Below are 20,370 nucleotides of genomic sequence, written 5' to 3'. Positions count from 1 at the left end.
CGGAAGTCATTTGTAATTCACTAATAAACATCTTCTCAAGATCCTTATATAGTGGGTGGCTGTGCTGCCCTCAGGAAATGGCCTGTCCCATGGGGATTGGGCCTCGTGGGGCCACAGCTGCTGCCCTTGGTCACTCTAGGTCACCCTAGGCCGTCTGTGGATGGTGCTGACCTCGATTTCAACCCCGTTTGTATAGGTCATAAAACCCCGGCGTAAGTTGGCGTTCCGCTCAGGAGAGGCCCGCGACTGGAGTAACGGGGCTGTGCTACAGGTCAGAACTGCGGTGCCGGGAGCCCCTGCACCGCGCCACCAACCAGCCCTCACGCCCCAGACCGTGACCACGTCAGTCGCCGACTGTCACGCTGCCTGCGTCTGTCTGTCTCTCTCTCCCTCCCTCCTACCCCTCCCCTCGGTGTAACTTACCTGGTCTCCTGATTTTGGACTTTAGGGACCCTGTGTGGGTGGGAAGAGGTCGGCCAGAGCACGGAGAGGCTGCGCTGAGCGTCTTGCCCTCTGTCACCGCCTTCCCCACATGAGCCATCACACCCTTTCTCCACTGTAGGCCTCCAGCCAGCTGTCCCGGGGCTCGGCCACAACGCCCCGTGGTGTCCTGCACACGTTCAGCCAGTCACCCAAACTGCAGAACGCAGCCTCAGCCACAGCCCTTGTCAGCAGGACTGGCAGACATTCCGAGAGAGCTGTAAGCACCGGCAAGGGCAATGCCACCACCAACTGGAAGAAGGCACCCCTAAGTACAGGTGAGCCGCCCCCACATGGTGACATCTGTCCCTTCCTTGCGTTTGTCTGAGACTTGCACATACACAGGGTGAACAGAAATGGTGCAGAGAGCCCTGAAACCCCAGACCTATTCCCTGAGAGCAGCTGCTTTTGACTGTTCAGCTTAATCACTGTTCACCAAACAGGATGTCCCAAACAAGTGGTGGCCCTAGGTAAATACTGATTTCCCCCCTTTGTACACTCTAGACCCAGACTCTTCGCTCTTGACTCAAAATGTTGAGCATCCAGTGGACACCTGTCAGCACAGACACTTATCTTGCCAATTCTGGCCCCCTGACCCCTTCCTTGCCATAGGGAACACCTGTTTTTGCTGTTAATGTACCTTTTCTGGTGCACTAACTTTTTCAGCCAGGTAGTGTTCTTCATTTCTTGCTTTTTGAGACACTCTTCCCACCCTCTGCTTTAGGTCAGGTGGTGCAAAGAGTAAACAGAACAAGAACATCCGGAGGGGTGGGGGAAGGGTAAGATCCCTGGGGCAGGGGCTAGGGTTTTAACTAGGGTGGGTGGCAGAGGATTCTGAGAAAAGCACATTTGAGGAACAACTCATTGAGTGGGGGGTACCCTCAGGTGAGCACTCCCAGCCATCCCTGGGTTGTCCCCCACACCGCTTCCCTCCTTCTTTTTTAGTATTTATGTGCCAGCATTAAGGTGACAGTTAAATATTTGTTTCCATCAAAACAGGAAAGTGAAAGGTAGGCACAAAGGGCTATGGGAACCAGTGTCCCTCCCTGCCCCCGCCCAAGTTTATTGTATCCCCGTAGGTTTAAAAGGGGCGACATCATGAAAACCATCTCCTTAGGCAGAGCTGGGAAAGCCAGGCCGGACATGCAAACAAAACACCAGAGTTAGCTGTGTGTGCAGCTGACCCTAGAGTTAGAAGTGTGGCCAAGAATCCGAGCCTTCCACAGGGGGAAACTCAGGGGAAGGGAATACATTGGTCTGGCTGCGGGGGAATCGGAGCAGCCTAGAGAGCATTTGTAAACAAGGGCAGAGAGGCTTTTGTGCAGCATGTGCAAGATGCAGCTAAGAACTCACAGCTGCTTGAAAATTCCTTTTATGGAAAATTTTGAAAGTATGCAAAATCAGATACAGGTGTGTGCGTGTGTACACAGTGGTAGCAGCCATGTGAAAACTGTGTGTTTAAGGTAATGAATGTGAAGGAGTAAGTAGTTGCTGTGTTCAGTAGTAGGAGGAGAGGTAAATATCTAGCAGCATAAAAGCATTTCCCAAAAGGGTTCTCCCAGCACTCCAGGTTACCCTTGGATTCTGGGCAGGACCCAATCAGGTTTCTCTTTCGTATGTAAAGAGATTTCCGTATTGCATTTGATCTCAGAACATTTGTTCCACAAAATGTTGTAGCTGCCACCAAAAATACTCTTGGGGTGGGGTGCCTGGGTGGCTCAGTGGGTTAAAGCCTCTGCCTTCGACTCAGGTCATGATCCCAGGGTCTTGGGATCGAGCCCCACATCAGGGAGCCTGCTTCCCCCTCTCCCTCTGCCTGCTTTTATGCCTACTTGTGATCTCTGTCAAATAAATAAATAAATCTTTTAAAAAAAAATTGAAAAAAATTTTAACACAGTGATGGAGGCAGGGGACAGGGCAGTCCTTAGCCCTGGGCTAACCCAAAACCTGTGTGTGTTGGAGATCGGGGGGTAATTTGTTCATTTTCTACTTGTAAAAAATGCTTGCTCATTGGAGAAATTTGGAGGATAGAGAAAGAAAAGAATGGTGTTTCTTACCCCTGGAGAGGAAAAGCTGTCCTTCGGGGCTTTTTCCCCCAATTCTACCTCTCCACTGGTATGTCCCTTGTGTGTAACTCACTGAGTGCCCTACAGAGGCATCATGCACCATTCTGTGTCCCTCTTAATGTTTTCATGAGAGAGGGGCGCCTGGGTGGCTCAGTGGGTTAAAGCCTCTGCCTTCGGCTTAGGTCATGGTCCCAGGGACCTGGGATCGAGCCCCGCATCAGGCTCTCTGCTTGGTGGGGAGCCTGCTTCCTCTTCTCTCCCTCTCTGCCTGCCTCTGCCTGCTTGTGATCTCTGTCAAATAAATAAATCTTTTTTTTTTTAATTAATGTTTTCATGAGAGAATATTACTATACCATTAAAAACCCTGTCATTGTGCTCTTTTGTAGGCGGGGCCCTTGCGTTTGTCAGCCCGAGCTTGGCAGTGCACAAGACCTCCTCAGCGGTGGACCGCCAGCGGGAGTACCTCCTGGACATGATCCCGCCACGCTCCATCCCCCAGTCAGCCACGTGGAAATAGTGCGAGCCGGGCCCAGTGGAGAACAGGCTCCCTCCTCCCTCCCACCTGGCCCTGCCACCCTCCACTCGGGAAGACCTCGTACTCCCTGAGGAAACGAGTGAGCGAGCGCCGGCCGCGCTGCAGAAGCAAGGGCCCCGTTCTTGGCTGCAGAGTCTCGTCGCAGCTGACGGGCTGCTTCACAGGTGGACGAGGAATATCACTGAGGGACCTTTCCCTTGGGCTTTTTTCCTTTCTTTGCCTTTAGTTTGCCCAACACCAGCAGAAAAGTGGACCTTGGGGGCTGGTTCTGCTTCCGGCCCTTTCTTTCAGCGCCCCCAACCACTCCCCACTCCCCCACCCCCCGGCAGGGTGCATGGACGGCTCACCCTGGACACTGTGACACGCTCGGCGAGACCGGCGCCCGGGGCTTCTGAAGTCGAGCGGAGCGTTCTGTTTTGTTTTTGCTTTTCCCCATCTTAGCCTCCCAGTCTTTGACTGCCTTCCTTCATGGCAATCTTTAGGTTGACAGATTTTTTTTTAAATCACCTCATGATGATGGAGTTTAAAGTAAACCGTGCAGACCTAGGGGTCCCTGCCGAGCACGGCCCCCACACCCCAGAGGGTGGGCCACTGACTGCCTAGCTCTCACTCTAGCGGAAGGCCTCTGCTGCTGCTCATCCCGGAGACCCTGGACCTCCCACACTTAGCAGAAGAACAAACTGCAACCCAGACCCCAGCCAGAGAGCCTGGGATCCCAGAAGCCGCACGCCGCCAATAGAGGAGGGAGAGAGAATTGGCAGCAACACCCAGAGCCTGAGTGGGAAGTTGAAGGGGCGGGCTATTGTGTTTTTTTGTTGTTGTGGTTTTATTTTATTAAATTTCTCCTTTACTTACTTATTTTGATGGACACCATCTTAAGCTGCCCTGGCCTATGCTTCTGTCAGGTGTGTCTGGTGGGGAAGTACCCCTGCCCTTCCAAGACTTCAGGGTTTTCATTTGGGTCTAGTTTAGAACTTTCCCTTAAAACAGGGCCATGCTGCCAGGGTTCGCCTTCAGACTGTTTTGGTTTTGGTTTTGGTTTTTTGTTTTGTTTTGTTGTTTTTTTTTTTTTTTTAAACTCTTTCGACTCTACAGAAATGTCTTATGCAAAGGATCAGGTCTGCTCTTATTTGTGTTTCATTTTGGTTTATCCCACTTCCTAAAAATCGGTTCTATGAGGATAGGCAGAAGCTGTCATGAGTGTGCTCTGCACAGGGCTGTCTCCGTGCAGGTGCGTGGGTGTCCTGTGTGCACGCACACGTTTGTCGACGTGGAGATGGGGTACTCTTGCTCCCCACTTCAGCCCCAGCCCTAGTTTTCCTATCCATGCAGTTAGGGACTTAATTTAAAATCCTTATTTTGTAGGGCCTCCTTCTTCAAAACACACTGCTACAACATTCTAATAAAGGCTCATTTAACCCCCTCTCTCATGTGTGAATATCCATGTTTAGCAACATTTTGACCCGCGGTAGAAGACCTAGTTTTGCAACATTCTAATTTTTTGTTGTGTAAAACCCTATATTTTAAATTGATTTTTGTTTTGAGTGTATAACTTAGAGGGGCTGGAGGAGGGGAGGGCAAGGAAGGGTGGCTTTCATTCCAAGATCCAGGGATTTGGGGGAAAGGAGGGAAATTGACATGGGGGGTGTTTTACACCAAAAAATCAAGAGTATGCAAGCATTTCTATTTCTCACATTTTTCTGTGTGCCTGGCAAATAAATACTTGTCTTATACTATCCTGAGCTGTTAGCCCTCTCTGTTCAATGACGTGGGCCAGATTTTCCAAATCCTTCAAGAAGGAGCACCTAGGCTGGCCACTTCTATGGGCAAACAGACGTCCGTTCTATGCAGTAACTTGGGATCAGGTGTCCAGGCAAGAGTCACCTCTGCACTGGAGGGGTGTGCCAGGATTGTCACGCCCCAACTGGGGTTGAATGGGTCTATGACTCATGGGCCCAAGCTGAACTGTGCTGCACAGGTTGACCCTCAACCTCAGCCCATTAGAACCTCGCTCATCTCTGTGCTCAGGAACCCACCTCCACTCAACCTTTCCTGGCTGGACTTCTACCGGCCCCTGAGCTGTTAAGTGGGCCTCATGAATTCAGACAAACTCGACCACCACAGGTGGAGGATGGGGCTACTGGCCCTGGCTCTCCTCCTCCAGCCCAGGGTCCCTGGGAATAATCCCATCAGGGACCACTTAACTGTGACATGTAACTTTTTTTAAAGGAGAGAAGAACGTGAGATGCCTTAATCTTTTGTTCATTTCTACTGTATCAAAACTCTTACCCCCTCCCTTTTTTTTTTCTTTTGTTTCCCCCTTCGCAGTATAACTTCTCTGATAAGCCCCAAATGAGTAGTTCTTTGATGAGGTTTATGATGTTGCAGGAAAGGCATATTAAATACCTCTCTGCATGTGGGGTTTAGACATTAGGAAACCGATAGTAATGTTAAGAGTGTTCTCCCAGCAGCAAAGCCTGTCAGAATTGGTCACAGTGCTGGGGTCCTGGTCTCCCCCCACCCCCACCCCAGGAGCCTCAGGACTGAAAGGACTTGGTTCCTACAAGCAGTGACAATGTGGGAGGATGATGATGGTCCCAAGTTACCTGTGACATGAACTCTGGCAACTGGAAACTGTTCAAGATGATAGTCACTCAAGGGTGAAGGGCTGCATGTTTGAAGTGGCTGTCATACATGTAAACATGAGTGTTCATGTAGATACATGTGTGTCCACTTGGAGCCTCCCATTGCTCTGGCCATCCTACCCATGTCACTGGGTCCCCAGTGTCCCAACTGTGATGTTGGGACCCTCACCTTTGAGAAGGCCAACAGTGGCCCTCCCAGGGGTAACCTCTACTCCTGTTTGTACCCTAAGACCTTTATGAAGCAAACTTGGCCCCAGTGCAGAGGGAATGAAAGCCAACTGAGTACAGCTGCGCTGGGTGTTGTGGTTCCTGTGTCTCACACGTCATTTTCCTATGGACAGAAAGACATGGGGAGGAGTTTTCTATATAAATACTCTCATCACAGGGGTGTAAATCATGGAAAAGACAGTCGTTGCTGCTGCACCATTGGGTTTTTATTTCATGCCGAGTTATGCTGCACATGATGGTTGCCTAAAGAACTTGGACTGAGCTTTTTTTTTTTTTTTTTTAAAGGACAGCTAAAGTTTTATAATCCTTAATGAAAGTGTAATAGAAAGTTACACTAGTGCAGGGTATTTGGAAGGTGGGGGTTTGCGGGATGGGTGGGTGGGGAGGTTGTCACTTGTATTTATTGTGACTCTAAATCTTTGATAATAAATGTAAAAGGTTGACCACCAAACCAGAATAGAAGTTCCAATAAACAAGAGGCTGGAATCAATGGCTATACTTGTGTCATGAGGAAGTTTTAGAATCTGACGGAAAATAAAGAAATGGACAACATGTTGGGTGTATATTTCTTTTGTCCCCTCAGCCCTTCTTTTCCTGCACTCATTTTTGTCCCAGCTTTGGGACAGTTTGGAGACTGGGGAAGGTGTAGCAGGGTGACCCCTTGTTAATGGGGAAACTGAGACATCTGCTTCCCGGGCTTCTTTCGGACTTAACTTCCAAAGGTGGTGGGAGTACTTCCCCAAACTGGCACTGTGGTTTTGCTTCTGGGCCTCCCATCTTCACCAGAACTTGTGGCTTTGTGGCCTACTTATTCACAGCCGAGAGAAGTGAAGTGAAAATCCAGTGGGTGTTACCCATCCATTAGCTCTTAGTCCCTTCCAGCCTCCGCCCCCCGCCCCCGAAGTGCTAAGTTTTTATGGGCCAATGTTCAGGCTTGGCATCTGCATTCGGTGTCTTTGCTGCAGGACTTCGAATAGATGCAGGTTCTGGCACTGATGGAGCTGCTGTGCCAGCTCTGAAATCAATTTCTGGTGAAAATTTGTTTTCAGATGTTGATGCACTGTTTGAAAAGTTACTGAGACCTGTGCTCACTGATGAATTTTTTGGTAGTATTTTTTAAAAGATTTGTTTTAGAGGTGGAGGGAGTGCAAGCAGAGGGGGAGAGACTGTCAGGCAGGCTCTCCACTGAGCGCTGAGCTTGAACCAATCCGGGGCTCCATCTCAGGACTCTGTGATCACAACCTGAGCCAAAACCAAGTCATATGCTCAACCAACTGATCCAGCTGTCCCAGTGACTGGTGAATTCTGATGTGCCTAAAATACAACTGTGTTTTTCCAGGTGCATTCGTTCATTCATTCATTTTGCAGTTTCTCTTTTTTGTTAAGACTTTCCTGCTTCCAGCCTGGGGGTTGATGGTCCTCTCCAACCACCACACAGGCACAGAACTGACAGAAAACATTACAGAAATTAAACCCCAAACTGTCCCAGTCTACCTGTGAAACATCCTGACTGGTGCCCCATGCCCCACCACTGGCTGTGAGAAGCACACTTATGGGGCTCCAAATTCAGCCCTCAAGTGAGTTTTCACTGGGTTAGGCACAGGTTCCTCCACTGACCCACTGACTCAACAGGGGTGAGTGTCAAGCAGCTTCTCCAGCCAACAAATGGGACAACTGCCTCAATCCTTGAGGCCTTGTCCCCTCTGAACCGATCAACAGGTCTATGGCCATGGGGTAGGAAAAGACCCAGGCCCCATTGCTCATACACATTAATCTACAGATGAAAAAGGCACATACCATACCCAAGGCACTAGGATTCCTTGAGCTAGGAGGGAAAGAACAGAGTGTCAGGGAAGAGATGACTTGGACCAAGTCTGGAATAAAGAAACTGGTAAGTGGTGCAGGTAATGGCAACAGCCAGTGCAAAGGCTCAGAGGTAAGACCAAACTTGTCGGGTCAAGGACAAGACAGGCAGTGTGGTTGGGCCACAGGAAAAAGGGTTGAGAATGTGGGTTTCATTCTGAGTGTAGTGGGAGCCTCAAGAAGGTTCAGGGTGTGGTCTTTCAATGAACCACATAGCCTCTCCCTACAACCTGAAAGATAGATTCCTGCCTCCATTTTCCAGGTGCAGAGTCTACAGAATAGTCCAGACCAGAAGAGGCATCCTCCTTAGTGTAAACCTGAGGGGTTGGGTTTTCTTTCTTGGCTCAGATGTGAACCAGCCAGGACAGGAGACTAGTCACTTCCCCTCTCTTAGCCTCAGTTTCCTCATCTGCCTATTCAAAAGCGGTTAGGGAAGAGCTGACATTTACTCCCCAGGGCACCTGAGAACACAAAGGGTGAGTGAGCAGGAGTGGGGAGTTACCAGACACACAAGATGACCAGCCTCCTCAGAGACTGTGTGGGGCTCCGACATGGGTAGAATTAGGGCTTAGAGAGACATCGTCAGTGCACCCCAAGTGAGAGCTGCTGTCATCAAACCCACTAACTTCATTGCAACAAAATAATCTCCAATTTCCCCCAGGACCTGTGGGTCCCCTCTTCAGACATACACTTACCTCTCCACCTCTTCTTCCTCCCTGTCCACTCCCACCGTAGGACTTTTTGTGGCATTCTCCCAACACACCAGCTCCAGTGTATCTTGGGAACACTCAGAACATGTTCCTTCTGCTGTTTCCAGTGTGTGATTCTCTCAGGGTTAAGCTCAAATGTCTGTTTCCGTCCTTCCTTGGTCACCTGCCCCTCCCCTCACCCAGCATTTAGCACAAATTACAAGTCTCTTCTTTCCATGCTATTGATTTTCACTTGACTTTTCACTGGCGTCCTCGCTGAGGTAAGGAATAGATCCAAGCCTCACTGTGGAGTCCCAGAGCTTGGCACACAGTAGGCACTCAATAAACGCATGAATGAAGAGAGGACTGAAGTAACCATCTTGCCCAACAGACTCTTGACCCCACTCTTTTGACTCTCACCCTCTAGACAACTTCTTTACCAAGGAAGGGCCCTTATTAAGGAGAGTTTCCACCACCTCCCCACCCCACTCCAGACATATCTAGTTTCAAATTTCAGATGTGTTCTTGGGCAAGTGTCACTTGTGTGAGCCTCAATTTCCTCATCTATAAACTCAGTTTCTGTTGAGACAGCTCCCTCCCCTTGTCCCCAACTCTGTTCCATTCTTAAACACGGGGAGGGTGCTGGGATCCTTGCTCCCAGCCCTGCATCTCTATTCCCAGGGCCATCACGACCCTTTGAGTTCTTTTGAGACTGGAGAACCCAAAAGTCTAGTCTGAATCCTCCCAATTCCTTTTCGAGACCTAGAGCTAGAACCTCAACAAGTCTTTCTCTACAATGAGGCGCCACGCCTGACTTCCGCTGGGGGATAACCTCCCACCCCTACTTGGTAAAAGGGGGCCATTGGTGGAGGCAGGTGTGAGGAAGAGCGAGTTTATTGCAAGTTCCAAGGAGGAAGCGCTCGGACCGTGCCTTCCCCACCAGCATGAGCGGGTGACTAGAGAAGGACGCCCTCCACACGCGTCCACTCCCTGGCAGCTCCTCCAAGTATCCACCGCCTGCCCACAGCCATCGCTCATTCCGCGCTGACGCAACGCTTCCATTTCTTCTCGTCCCTTCCCCTCCCGAGGCCTTCTCTTGGGAAACAGAGGAAGCGCTTGCGCCCTCCTGCTCTCGGGATCTTGGGGAGAGGAGCTAGATTCTAAACAGGGGCGACTATGGCCCCAGCCATCCAGAGTCAGGAAAAAGGGGGAAGTGCGCGTGCGCAGTGGCGCGTGTCGGCTTCGCGAGAGTACGGAAGCGCGCTTCGCGCGCATGCACTGCGCTTGCGCAGTGCTCGGGGCGGCGGGAATGGCGGGAACCCCGGCTTCTAGCTGGAGTCCCCAGCACGCAGCCAGCCGTTGCGCGCTACCTGGCCCGCTGAGGGCCTGGCAGACGGGCTGAACTGCAGCAATTCTGCGATCAGGGCTTTGCAGCGCTCCGACAGCTCGAGGCCGTCGGGGTAGAGGACGCCGCGCTTCTGGCGCCTGGGCAGACCAGCGATGTCCGAGTCGTCGAAGGGCATGCACCCGGTGACCATGACGTAGAGCACGACGCCCAGGCTCCACACGTCGTACTTCTTGGGGTCGTATGGGATACCCAAGAGTACCTCAGGAGACGCGTAGGCGGCCGAGCCGCAGTAGGTAGTGCTCAGGTCAGGATAGCCGTGTGCCTGGCGACCAAAGCCAAAGTCAGTGAGCTTCACGCGGCGTTCGTCGGGGCTCAGCAGCACGTTTTCGCACTTGAGGTCACGGTGCACCAAGTGGTGGTCATGCAGGTAACGCACAGCCCCAGCGATCTGCGCAAAGAGGTCGCGTGCCTGGCTCCCGGGGATGCGCCCGTTGCGCTGCACTGCCTGCAGCAGGTCGGTGGCAGCCGCCTCCATCACGATATAGAGCTTCCCATTGCACACTTCGATGAACTCGAAGACGTGCACGATGTGCGGGTGTCGCACGCCTCGAAGGATGGACAGCTCGCGTGGCAGAAACTTGTTGACGAAGTCGGGCGGCGCGCGCCGCCGGTCCACCACCTTGATGGCCACTGTGCCTTTGTATTTCTTGGACGTGGCCACCTTCACCTTGGAGTAACTGCCCTCGCCTATTGTGCGTCCCAGCTTATAGCCGAGTTCGCTCAGAAGTTTGTCGCCCGACATGGTGGCGCCTGGGGCGCGCGGGGAGCAGGAGGCGGCTGCTGTCGGGGGGCGGCCGGACTCCAATCTCGGGCCTAACCCATGGCGCTTGGCACCTGCACACCCGCACCCCCATGTGCCCACTCCCGGGTCCCCGCCGCAGAGGTGCCTTTTATTGCCCAGGTAACAATTTCTGCCTTGTGAAGTGACCACAGGCGTCACCCCACCCCGCCTCCGGGTGGGGGCCCCCTGGACCCCGCCCCACGGAGCCCCCCAAGGCCATCAGGCTTTGTGACTCATAATCGCTCTGAATGGCCCAGTTCACATGAGAACCTGTTAGCAAGGGGTCCCGACCACCACTCAGGAGCAGAATCCATGCCTGGCGTTGGGGTGGCTCCTCATGACTCGAAGCTGAGCAGCAGTCGCCCCCCAGCTTTGTGTACCCGGTCCTGGCCATGTGGAGCCTTGAGACGCCCGCGAAGGGGAGAAAACGAGAGAGGGAGCTTAACTTGGTAACTCGGTGACCCGGCTCCCTCAGGAGCTTGGGGTCTCTGGCCTCAGGACCACATCAGAGGAAAGGTGTACGGAGGTCCTTTAGGGCAAGAACCCGGGCGACCAGACGGGCTACAGGCATCTACACCGACTGAACCAAGCCCCGTCTAAGAAAAATGATAGGGAATCCTCGGCTGCACCCCGCCGCCCAGTGGATTACTGGACCTATTGCCCAAGCTCTCCTTCACGGTGGGATAGCTACACTAGAGTCCCAGACGCCCTAGTCCCGCCCACGACATGCGCGGTACTTTCAGCCACACTCATCATGGCGACGGCCTCCGGACGTAACTTCCGCCCGCGGCCGGAAGTTGGGGTCCTGTGAACATGGCAGCATCGAAGGTGAAACAGGACATGCCCCCTCCGGGGGGCTATGGCCCCATCGACTACAAGCGGAACCTTCCGCGTCGGGGACTGTCGGGTCAGTGTTGCACTGCGCCGGGGTGTCAGAGTTGGGGCTTCGGGACGCCGCCATGGGGGGGGGGGTCGCCGGGGAGTCTTGAGGGCCTCAGTTTCCACCGCGGTGTGACGGGAGGCGGAGCCCAGGTATCCCCGATAGCTTCGGTAGTGACGAGAGTACCTGCTGGAGTTTGTCGAACGCTTACTGAGCTTTGTTTTCTTCACAGAACAGTCTGGAAGGTCGGTCCCCTTAATCCTTTCCATTCTGCGGTTGGTTAGATCAGTGTAGCTCGTGCCCCGAGCCCTCGGACACACTTCCGTTTCACAAGTGGGGAAACTGAGGCCCGAGAGAGGCTGCTACCTACCCCCACGGCCACCCAGTGTAACACTCATGCTGGATCCGGAACATTAAGGGACTTTAGGTGTTCCTCCCTGTAGTACCTACCTGCGGATGTCCCTACAATATGTATTCTTAAATTTTTCAAATGTTTTAAGTAACATTTAGAAGTTTGCTATTAGGCTCAACACAGAAAAATGTAAAAGAAAAAAAAGTAGGGGCGCCTGGGTGGCTCAATGGGTTAAAGCCTCTGCCTTCAGCTCAGGTCATGATCCCAGGGTCCTGGGATCTAGCCCCGCATCGCATCGGGCTCTCTGCTCAGCAGGGAGCCTGCTTCCTCCTTCTCGCTCTCTGCCTGCCTCTCAGCCTACTTGTGATCTCTGCCTGTCAAATAAATAAATTAAAAATCTTAAAAAAAAAAAAAAGTAGAAGGGACATATACTTGCACCTAGGGTTAACAGAGATACAAAATTTTAAAAAGCATGAATGCATTTCCTGTAACTCGTCAAACTTTACATTTATTGTTATGCACATGTGCCTCAATTAAAAAAATATATACAGGCATGGTAAAGAAAGAATTCAGACTGTGGGAAAGTATCAGGGGAAAACTCAAGCTCTTTCCAGCCCCTCCGCTTTTTTGTTTCTCAGAACAGCAGTTGACAGACTTTTCTATAAAGGGCCAGATAAACATTTTATGCAGATGGTCTCTATCCACTGCTGCTTCTTTATTTTTTTTTTTTTTTAAGATTTTATTTATTTATTAGAGGGAGAAAGCAAGCATGAGAGAACATGAGCAGGGGCAAGGGTAGAGAGAGAGGGACAAGCAGACTCCCCACGAAGTGGGAAGACTGTAGTGGGGCTCAGTTCCAAGACCCCCAAGATCACAGCTTGAGCTGAAGGATGCTTAACCAACTGAGCCAACCAGGCGCTCTTCTGCTGCATTTTAACAACTGTTTACCAACCTAAAAATGTTCTTAGCCTGAGGGCCGTTACAAAAACAGGCTTGACTCATCCCAGAACACACTGAATGAAAATGTGATCTGAATCTCTTCAATTTCTTTTCTCAAAGTGTGACTTAACACCCAGGCCAGTGTACCCCTCACGTGTGCGGCTTGAGGTCTGTTGATACATGTGCACCTGTGTGTGGTACAGACCAGGCTGGCAGAAGGGTCCCAGCCTGTGAGCCTCCCTGGGCTGCTTCTAGTCAGCATGTCTCTTTTATTTTTAAGTCGCAATGTGCCCTTAATCCCAGTCCTCTTCCAGTTCATGACATGGTAGTGTCTCCCATGTGCCATCTAGACCGTTATCTAGGGTTGGGCTTCCTAGTTGCACCCCTTCACACCAGCTTGCGTTGTAGCATATACAGACCTGCCCCCTGGCTACAGTGGGCTGAGGAGGAGACCCCTTCTGGTGGCGTGGTCTTTGTTCTGTCCCTGCATTCAGTAGTTGCTTGTTGAGTGTGCATGTGGCACTGAGTCCTGTCTGGAAGAGCTCACAGCCTCGCAGAGGAGATGAATGTGTCGCACCAGAATTTCCTATATTGGCAAGGCTCCAGCTCACCAGGGTCCGTTTTAGCCAGGGTGGGCTGGAAGGACCTCTTCGAAAGTTCCTTAAGTGGAGGGAACAGCAAGTGCAACAGCCCTGCTTTCCATCCTGCACCCCATGCTAATCATCTGTCCTGTGCCGCCCTCCAGCCTTGCACTCAAACCATATGTCCCCATGGCCCTCTCCCGATTAGTCCTACCCTGCTCTGCTCCTGTAAGGTACACAAGCCTGGCATCCACTCCCCTCTTCTCTGCCCAGATCACTCACCCCTAGTGTCCTAGAACCTGCAGAGCTGGCTCAGACCACCTTTAATCCCCACTGCTCCCGAAGTGACTGCTACCTCCATCTTTCCCACTCATTTCTCTTCTCTCTACTCTCTCGTGCCCAGTGGGTGGCCCTTTCTTTGTTTCCCTTATGTCTTTAACTTTTTTCTTTTTTTGGAATTCACAGACCATACCATATAATTCACCTATTTCATGCATACAAATCACAGATTTTTAGTCTGTTCACAGTTGCATAACCATCACCAGGATCTAAATTTATAACACATCTGGGGCACCTGGATGGCACAGTCGCTTAAGTGTCTGACTCTTGGTTTTGGCTCAGGTCATGATCTCAGAGTCATGGGACCAAGCTCTTCGTGGGGCTCCACCATCACGGGGGTCTGGATGGGTTTCTCTCTCTAGCTCCTGCCTCTCTCCCTGTGTGTGTGAGCACATGCGCTCTCCCTCCAATAAATCTATAAATAAATCTAAATAATTAAATAAATAGATAAATTTATAACAGTTCCATCACTCCAGAAGGAACCCCAAGCTCATGAGGAGTCACTCCCCATCCTCCCTCTCCCAAACCCTGGCAACTAGTGGTCTGTTTTTTGTCTCTATGGATTTGCCAGTTCTGGACGTTTCATGAAAATGGGCTCCTATTCTGTGTGGCCTCTGGTGTCTGGCTCAGCAGGACGTTTTTAACGTGCATGGTGTAACATGTCTCAAAGCTGCTTTTTTGTTGTTGTTGTTGTTGAGTAATATAATAATATTCTTGTATGAATGGGCCACAATTTGTGTATCCATCTACCACTTGATGGACATTTGAGTTGTTGCCACCTTTTGGCTGCTGTGAACATTCCTGTGCAAGCTTCTATGTGGGTATATGTTTCGTTTTTCTTGCGGGAAAATTTCACCTAGCAATAGCATAGCTAACTAAGTCATATGCTAACTCCATGTTTAACGTTTTGAGAAACTGCCAAGCTGTTTTCCAAATTGGCTGTACTGTTGTACATTTCTTTCTGCATTTATTTTACGGGATTTCCAATTTCTCCACATCTGGACAACACTCATTATTTTCCTTTTTTTTTTAAATACATTTTTTTTTAAAAGATTTTATTTATTTATTTGACAGAGAGAGATCACAAGTAGACAGAGAGACAGGCAGAGAGAGAGAGAGGGAAGCAGGCTCCCTGCTGAGCAGAGAGCCCGATGTGGGACTCCATCCCAGGACCCTGAGATCATGACCTGAGCTGAAGGCAGCGACTTAACCCACTGAGCCACCCAGGCGCCCCCCCCCATTTTTTTTTTAAATTCTAACCATCCCAACGGGTGTGAGGTGTCTCATTGTGGTTTTGATTTGCATCTCCATGGTTACTAATGAGGTGTTTCTAGGCCATTTGTATAGCTCTTTGGGAGAAGTACCATCCAAGTCCTTTATCCATTTTTTAAAAATTGGGTCGTTCAACTTTATTAATTTTTTTTAAATTTGAGGGAGATAGTGCGCAAGTGCGGTCAGTTTGGGGAGAATCTTAAGCAGGCTCTGTGCCGAGCGTGGATCCTGGTGCAGGGCTTGATCCCATAATGCTGAGACCATGACCTCAGCCAAAACCAAGAAGGGAGGATGCTCAACCAACTTAGCCACCCAAGCGCCCCAGGGTGTTCATCTTTTTTATTACTGAATTTACAGAATTCTTTATACATTTTGGTTACCATTCCTTTATCAGGTAGAGGATTTTCAGAGACTTTTCTTCCATTCTGGAGGTTGTCTTTCTAGCTTGTTGGCGGCATCATTTGTAGCACAAAAGTTTTTCATTTCAGCGAAGCCCAGTTCATCTATTTTTTTTTTCCTTTTGTCAGTTGTGCTTCTGGTGTCCCAGCTAAGAAGCCATTGCCTAATCCAAGGTCACAGAGACTGACTAATCTGTTTTCTAAGAGTTTTATAGTTTTAGCTCTCAAATTGAGGTCTTTGATCCATTTTCAGTTAATTTTTGTGTATGGGGGAAGGAAAAAGCACACTTTATTCTTTTGCATGTGGCTGTCCACTTATCCAATTTGCTGAAAGACTATTCTTTCCCCATTGAATTGTCTTGGCACCCTTGTCCAGAATCAATTGACCGTAAATGTGAGGGTTTATTTTTGGACTCTCAGCTCTGTTCCATCGATGTACATGTCTATCCTGATGCCATGCCACACTGTCTTGTACACACAGCTGTGTGTGAAGTCTGAAACTATGAAGTGCGAGTCCTCCAACTTTGTTGTTTTTCAGAATTGTTTTGGTTAATCTGGGCCCTTGAATTTCCATATGAATTTCACAATTGGCTGCTCAGTTTCTGTAGGGCAGATAAAGGGGGAAGGTTGGGATTCAGATGGGACCCCATTGAACTGGTACCTTCCTTTGGGTCGTGCTGCCATCTGAACAAGGTTAGGTACTGATACTGAACACAGGATGTGGCTGGCACCCACTCCTGGGCATGACCATAATCAGCCTCCCCCACCGGACTGACAGGTCCTGAAGCACAGACCCATGCTCAGGGTTTGGGGTCTCAGCCTTTCCACTGTCAGCAAGAAAGAGCTGCACATTCGTAAAGGCCATTTTTGTCTTGGAATTGATCCTACATGTGGGCCCACATGTGGGTGCCTGGTATGAAGACAAGGGGTCTCCATTAGGGTAGCCCAGGCCTATGCCCTGGGGCTGGGTCAAAAGAAGACCCTAGGGCTTCTCTATAGCTACTGAAAAGGAAGAGGCAGCTCTTCTAGGATGTTCTGTCTGGCACAGGTGGTCAGCCGTGTGTAAGAGCCATAACTACGTTGGGAGCTGGTCCTAGGCACTCGAGCCTCCCAGGAGGAATCTCCCTCTGTGCACAGGAACCAGGGTGCCCCCGTAATTTGGAAATGTCTTACTCTGAGCTCATGTTTGTTTTGTTTTGTTTTGTTTTGCTTTTTAAAGATTTATTTATTTATTTATTTGGGAATGAGAGCATGAGCATGGAGGGAGAAGCACCCGATGCAGGGCTCAATCCCGGGATCCTGAGATCATGACTTGAGTCGAAGGCATACGCTTAACCAGCTGAGCCCCTGAACTAATGTTTTTAACAGGCTTGACTGAGGAGCTGAAAAATCGAACCAGTTTCTTATGCACCTCTGGGTCCAACAAAGGTGCCAGAAAAACCATGTGCTGAGCTGAGCTGAAGAAGAAGGATGAGGACAGGGACAACAGAGGCTCCCTGCAGGCTGCGAGCAGGGCTGGGACTCCCAGAGCCTCTCCCCCCCCCCCCCCCCGCCGCCCCCAAATCCTAGGGAATGGCCTCACCCACCATTTGCTGGTCATTTTCTGGGTGTTAACTTGAGCTCAACCTGGCCGAGCTTGTCCATTTTTCCCAGCAACCATGGGGCCCATTCCGGGAAGAGACCACAGCTCGAAAGATTAGAGGGTATGGGGTGACCTGGCCCCAGCCAGGCCGCAGGCAGTTAGGGCCTCCATGAAGACCGCAGCAGGCCCACAGCCTGTCCATCAGAATTACAGTGCAGGTGCCTGCTGGTGTCAGTAAATATTCATGGCAGCCTCTGTCCCCTGGTGCCCGGGCAGGGGGCTCGACCTGCTGGGCCAGGAGGCGGCACATCAGGGAGCCCATGGGCTGCTGGGCGGGCCCCGCAGGGCACTGCCTGCCTCCCGCAGCCCATCCAGCCCCCTATGGGCAGGACTCAGAGGAGTGGACCAGGCAGCCAGGCGCCACCGTGGAGCTGGACCCAGCAGTAGACACCATCCTGCCCCGTGCAAGCACCCGCCGACTGGGAGCCAAACGGCCTTCCACAAGATTGTGGGGTGGCAGCCACCCAGCCATGAATAAGAAGACCCACGGGCTCTCCTGCAGTCCCTGCCCACACTGTACCTTCTGGAAACTGTCCCATGGTGGGCAGAGGTGTGGTGGCAGCATCTGCCTCCCTTGTCAGAGAGAAGCTGAGACAGCCTGGAGTCCCTGCCACAGGCCGGGGGAACAGACTGAAGAGTGGTCTGCAGTTTTGGAGGAGGGGGTCCAAGGGAAGGGGCCGGTGGACATTCCACGGGGACCAAAAAATAATAATCTGAGGAAATATGCACTAGAGACGGTACTGGCCATCTCTAGGAGAAGGTCACTAAGACTTTGACCTTCTCTTGCGTCAGTGTTGGTGGTGTGTTGCACAGCAAGTGGAGTGCACGTCCTGGGAAGAAGCTGCAGGGAGCGGCCTGTCCCGCGGGCGGGCACTGACTGGTGGCCTCTCCCCCCACAGGCTATAGCATGTTCGCTGTGGGCATCGGGACCTTGCTGTTCGGGTACTGGAGCATGATGAGGTGGAACCGTGAGCGCAGGTAGGCCCCAGGCCGCCCCGGGCGGGATGCCCCTGGTACCTGTGGGGCCCTGCCTCAGGCCCTGGGGACTCAGGAAGTGGGGACCTGGACTGAGTCCACTTCTGAGCTTTCCACTGAAGAAAGGACTCATAATCAAGGAGCTCTTCGCCAGATGTCCCTTGGCCTCCGCTGCTCGGGAACCGAGGGTCTGGATTAGGATGGCACATCGGGTGGAGGTGGACGGGTGGGCCCAGGACGTGTTCTCCTAGTGGGTTTTTGCCATTGGTAACCAGGCAATGAGAACAAGGGCATAGATGGTGGTCGTGCCAGCACATGGGGCCAGAGGCACCAAGGCAGAGCGTGGCCTCCGTTCGAACTCTGGCTGCTGCCTCTCAGCTGCCCTGCTCCACCCTACCCCGGCGTGCTATGTGTCCTCAGCACCCCCTTGGGGTCACCTGCCCCCCACAAGTCTGGGAGTCCCTGAGGGTAGTGCTGGAGAAGGCCTGCATGTGTCAGGTACTCGGCGTGGGGTACACTCAAACCAGGTCCGGCCCCCCAGGACTACGTGCAGAGGTCTGGCCACTGGAGTGACAACTGTGTGGCTGTGGCGGGGGCATCTGCTCCTGTGGGTCTGGAGGAGGGGAGGGGGGAGACTGAAGCTCATCCACACCCTTCCCCGTACGGCTATGAGATTCCTGGTGATGAGGGGACAGGGCCAGGGGCCACCTGCTGGCCCACATCTCTGGGTGCCGCTCCCGCAGCGTAGATGTGGCTGGTGGCTCAAAGATGCAGAGCTGTCTGCCCCGGGCTCATACTCCAGGGTTATTTTGACAAGAGGATATGGTTTTGAAGGCCCAGAGTCCAGCGATGAAGGCCCCATCCCCCGTCCCCGGTTCACCACAGTCATCAGGCCAGGGCTATTTTTAGGATTAAGAAATAAAGTTTTTAACTGGAAAAAAAGTGTGAAGCCAGCAGTCTTGTGGATCAGTGCTTGTGCCAGCTGTGTGCCCCCCCCTCCGCCTCTCATCCTGTGGCAGGTAGAGCTTACTGCCAAGCCCTGCCGCGCTCACTTGCCTCTCCTCCAGCCCCCTTCCCCACGTGTCACCAGTGGGGTTGAGGCCGCGTCTACCCCCAGCTCCAGCCTGATCTAATCTGTTGGTTATCGGGTTTTGCAGGCGCTTGCAGATTGAGGACTTCGAGGCCCGCATCGCGCTGATGCCACTGTTGCAGGCAGAGAAGGACCGGAGGTGGGGCCACTGGGACCAGGGTTGGAAGGTCGCAGGCCTGAGTGTCCCATGCTGCAGTGCAGGACCTGGCCGGAGTGCATATGGGGACTGACAGCTGTGTCCTTGCATACGTGGGGCTGCCGTCATCCTTGGAGAGGGCCCCAAACTTGACTTAAAGTGAGGACCCAAGGGACAGAATGGGAAGGTTCCCTGGAGGAGGAGACATTGAGGCTGCAGCAGGAGGACAGTAAAAGTTTGTAGGGGGAAGGAAGGGACAAGCGGAGACAGCGTGTACAGGGTTGGCAGTGGCAGGAGGTGATGGGGAGTGGAACAGGGAGGGGCCCCGAGGGGTGCTCAGGCCTGTCCCCCACCTCTCATTTCATCCCCGCAGGGTCCTGCAGATGCTTCGAGAGAACCTGGAGGAGGAGGCCATCATCATGAAGGATGTGCCCGACTGGAAGGTGGGTCCTGGGCAGGGAGGGCGGGGGTGCGGGCCCCCGCAGAAACACAGCCCCCCACGGGAAGCCTGAGGCTGAGAGGGGTCCTGGAGGCCAGGCATGAGCAAGGGGAGACAGCAGCTTTCAGTGTAGACACAATGGCCACCAGGCCTAGTGGGGTCCCCCTAGGCAGTGTGGGCCTGAGCGGGTAGCTGCACCCCCACTTACATCCTGCGGTCTCCACAGGTGGGTGAGTCTGTGTTCCATACAACGCGCTGGGTGACTCCCGTGATGGGCGAGCTGTATGGGCTGCGTACAAATGAGGAGATTGTCGACGCCGCCTATGGCTTCATTTGGTACACGTAGGGGGCCGCTCCCCTTGGACCCCTTGGACCCCTGCACCCTCCCCACTGGAAAGAATAAATGCTCTGGAGACCTGCCTGCCTATGTCCCAGCGACTGAGTTGACTGGCGAGTGGGGCCCTATTGGGTTACACATGGCCTGGGGACACAGGGTTTAAACCTGGGGACTCTGCAGAAGTTGCCAGGTGGGCTGGCCCCCCAACCCCGCACCCTGGGCACATCAGTGAGTGGGGGACCTAAAGAGCAGAGCATGGGACGGAGGGGCGCCAGAGGCGAGGCCCCTTGCTCCC

At 52.3% G+C, this 20,370-nt stretch overlaps 3 protein-coding genes and 1 long non-coding RNA gene across 11 annotated transcripts in view; 2 read left to right on the top strand and 2 right to left on the bottom strand.

Annotated features, from left to right (window-relative positions):
* The window catches only part of GATAD2A (GATA zinc finger domain containing 2A), a 105,565-nt gene extending 101,059 nt beyond the window's left edge, over positions 1–4,506 (top strand). For 5 of the 8 annotated variants that reach the window (XM_082706521.1, XM_082706527.1, XM_082706522.1 and 2 more), the window contains exons 11-13: positions 197–271; positions 563–758; positions 2,933–4,506. In XM_082706521.1, coding sequence (XP_082562647.1) covers positions 197–271; positions 563–758; positions 2,933–3,063 — 402 coding nt within the window. In that variant the 3' untranslated portion in view covers positions 3,064–4,506. The remainder of the gene's footprint in view (positions 1–196; positions 272–562; positions 759–2,932) is intronic. The other 3 variants (XM_082706525.1, XM_082706528.1, XM_082706526.1) reach the window with 1 other exon arrangement.
* A 4,817-nt stretch (positions 4,507–9,323) lies between these two features.
* Positions 9,324–11,300, bottom strand: TSSK6 (testis specific serine kinase 6). Its single transcript, XM_082706128.1, has one exon. It carries the CDS (start codon positions 10,654–10,656, stop codon positions 9,835–9,837), a length of 822 nt encoding a protein of 273 aa, XP_082562254.1. The 5' UTR covers positions 10,657–11,300; the 3' UTR covers positions 9,324–9,834.
* A 100-nt stretch (positions 11,301–11,400) lies between these two features.
* NDUFA13 (NADH:ubiquinone oxidoreductase subunit A13) lies at positions 11,401–20,159 on the top strand. The gene is made up of 5 exons (XM_082706210.1): positions 11,401–11,602; positions 17,998–18,076; positions 19,231–19,302; positions 19,673–19,742; positions 19,965–20,159. Exons 1-5 carry the CDS (start codon positions 11,509–11,511, stop codon positions 20,082–20,084), a joined length of 435 nt encoding a protein of 144 aa, XP_082562336.1. The 5' UTR covers positions 11,401–11,508; the 3' UTR covers positions 20,085–20,159.
* LOC309851246 lies at positions 15,162–20,027 on the bottom strand. The gene is made up of 2 exons (XR_014304685.1): positions 17,619–20,027; positions 15,162–16,058 (listed from the first exon to the last, which is right to left on the bottom strand). It is a non-coding gene; the product is annotated as an uncharacterized lncRNA (long non-coding RNA).
* Positions 20,160–20,370: the final 211 nt, after the last annotated feature.

Source organism: Mustela nivalis (assembly GCF_964662115.1).
Source record: "Mustela nivalis genome assembly, chromosome: 1".
Classification (NCBI taxonomy): Eukaryota; Metazoa; Chordata; class Mammalia; order Carnivora; family Mustelidae; genus Mustela; species Mustela nivalis.
This window is presented reverse-complemented; position numbering and strand designations above follow the sequence as displayed.

Excerpts from the sequence above, each read along its gene's own strand:
- TSSK6 (XM_082706128.1), bottom strand. The coding sequence starts at position 10,656 with ATGTCGGGCGACAAACTTCTGAGCGAACTCGGCTATAAGCTGGGACGC.
- NDUFA13 (XM_082706210.1), top strand. The coding sequence starts at position 11,509 with ATGGCAGCATCGAAGGTGAAACAGGACATGCCCCCTCCGGGGGGCTAT. Across the intron at positions 11,603-17,997 it reads TCCGCGTCGGGGACTGTCGG|GCTATAGCATGTTCGCTGTG; the intron begins GTCAGTGTTGCA and ends CTCCCCCCACAG. Across the intron at positions 19,743-19,964 it reads AGGATGTGCCCGACTGGAAG|GTGGGTGAGTCTGTGTTCCA; the intron begins GTGGGTCCTGGG and ends CGGTCTCCACAG.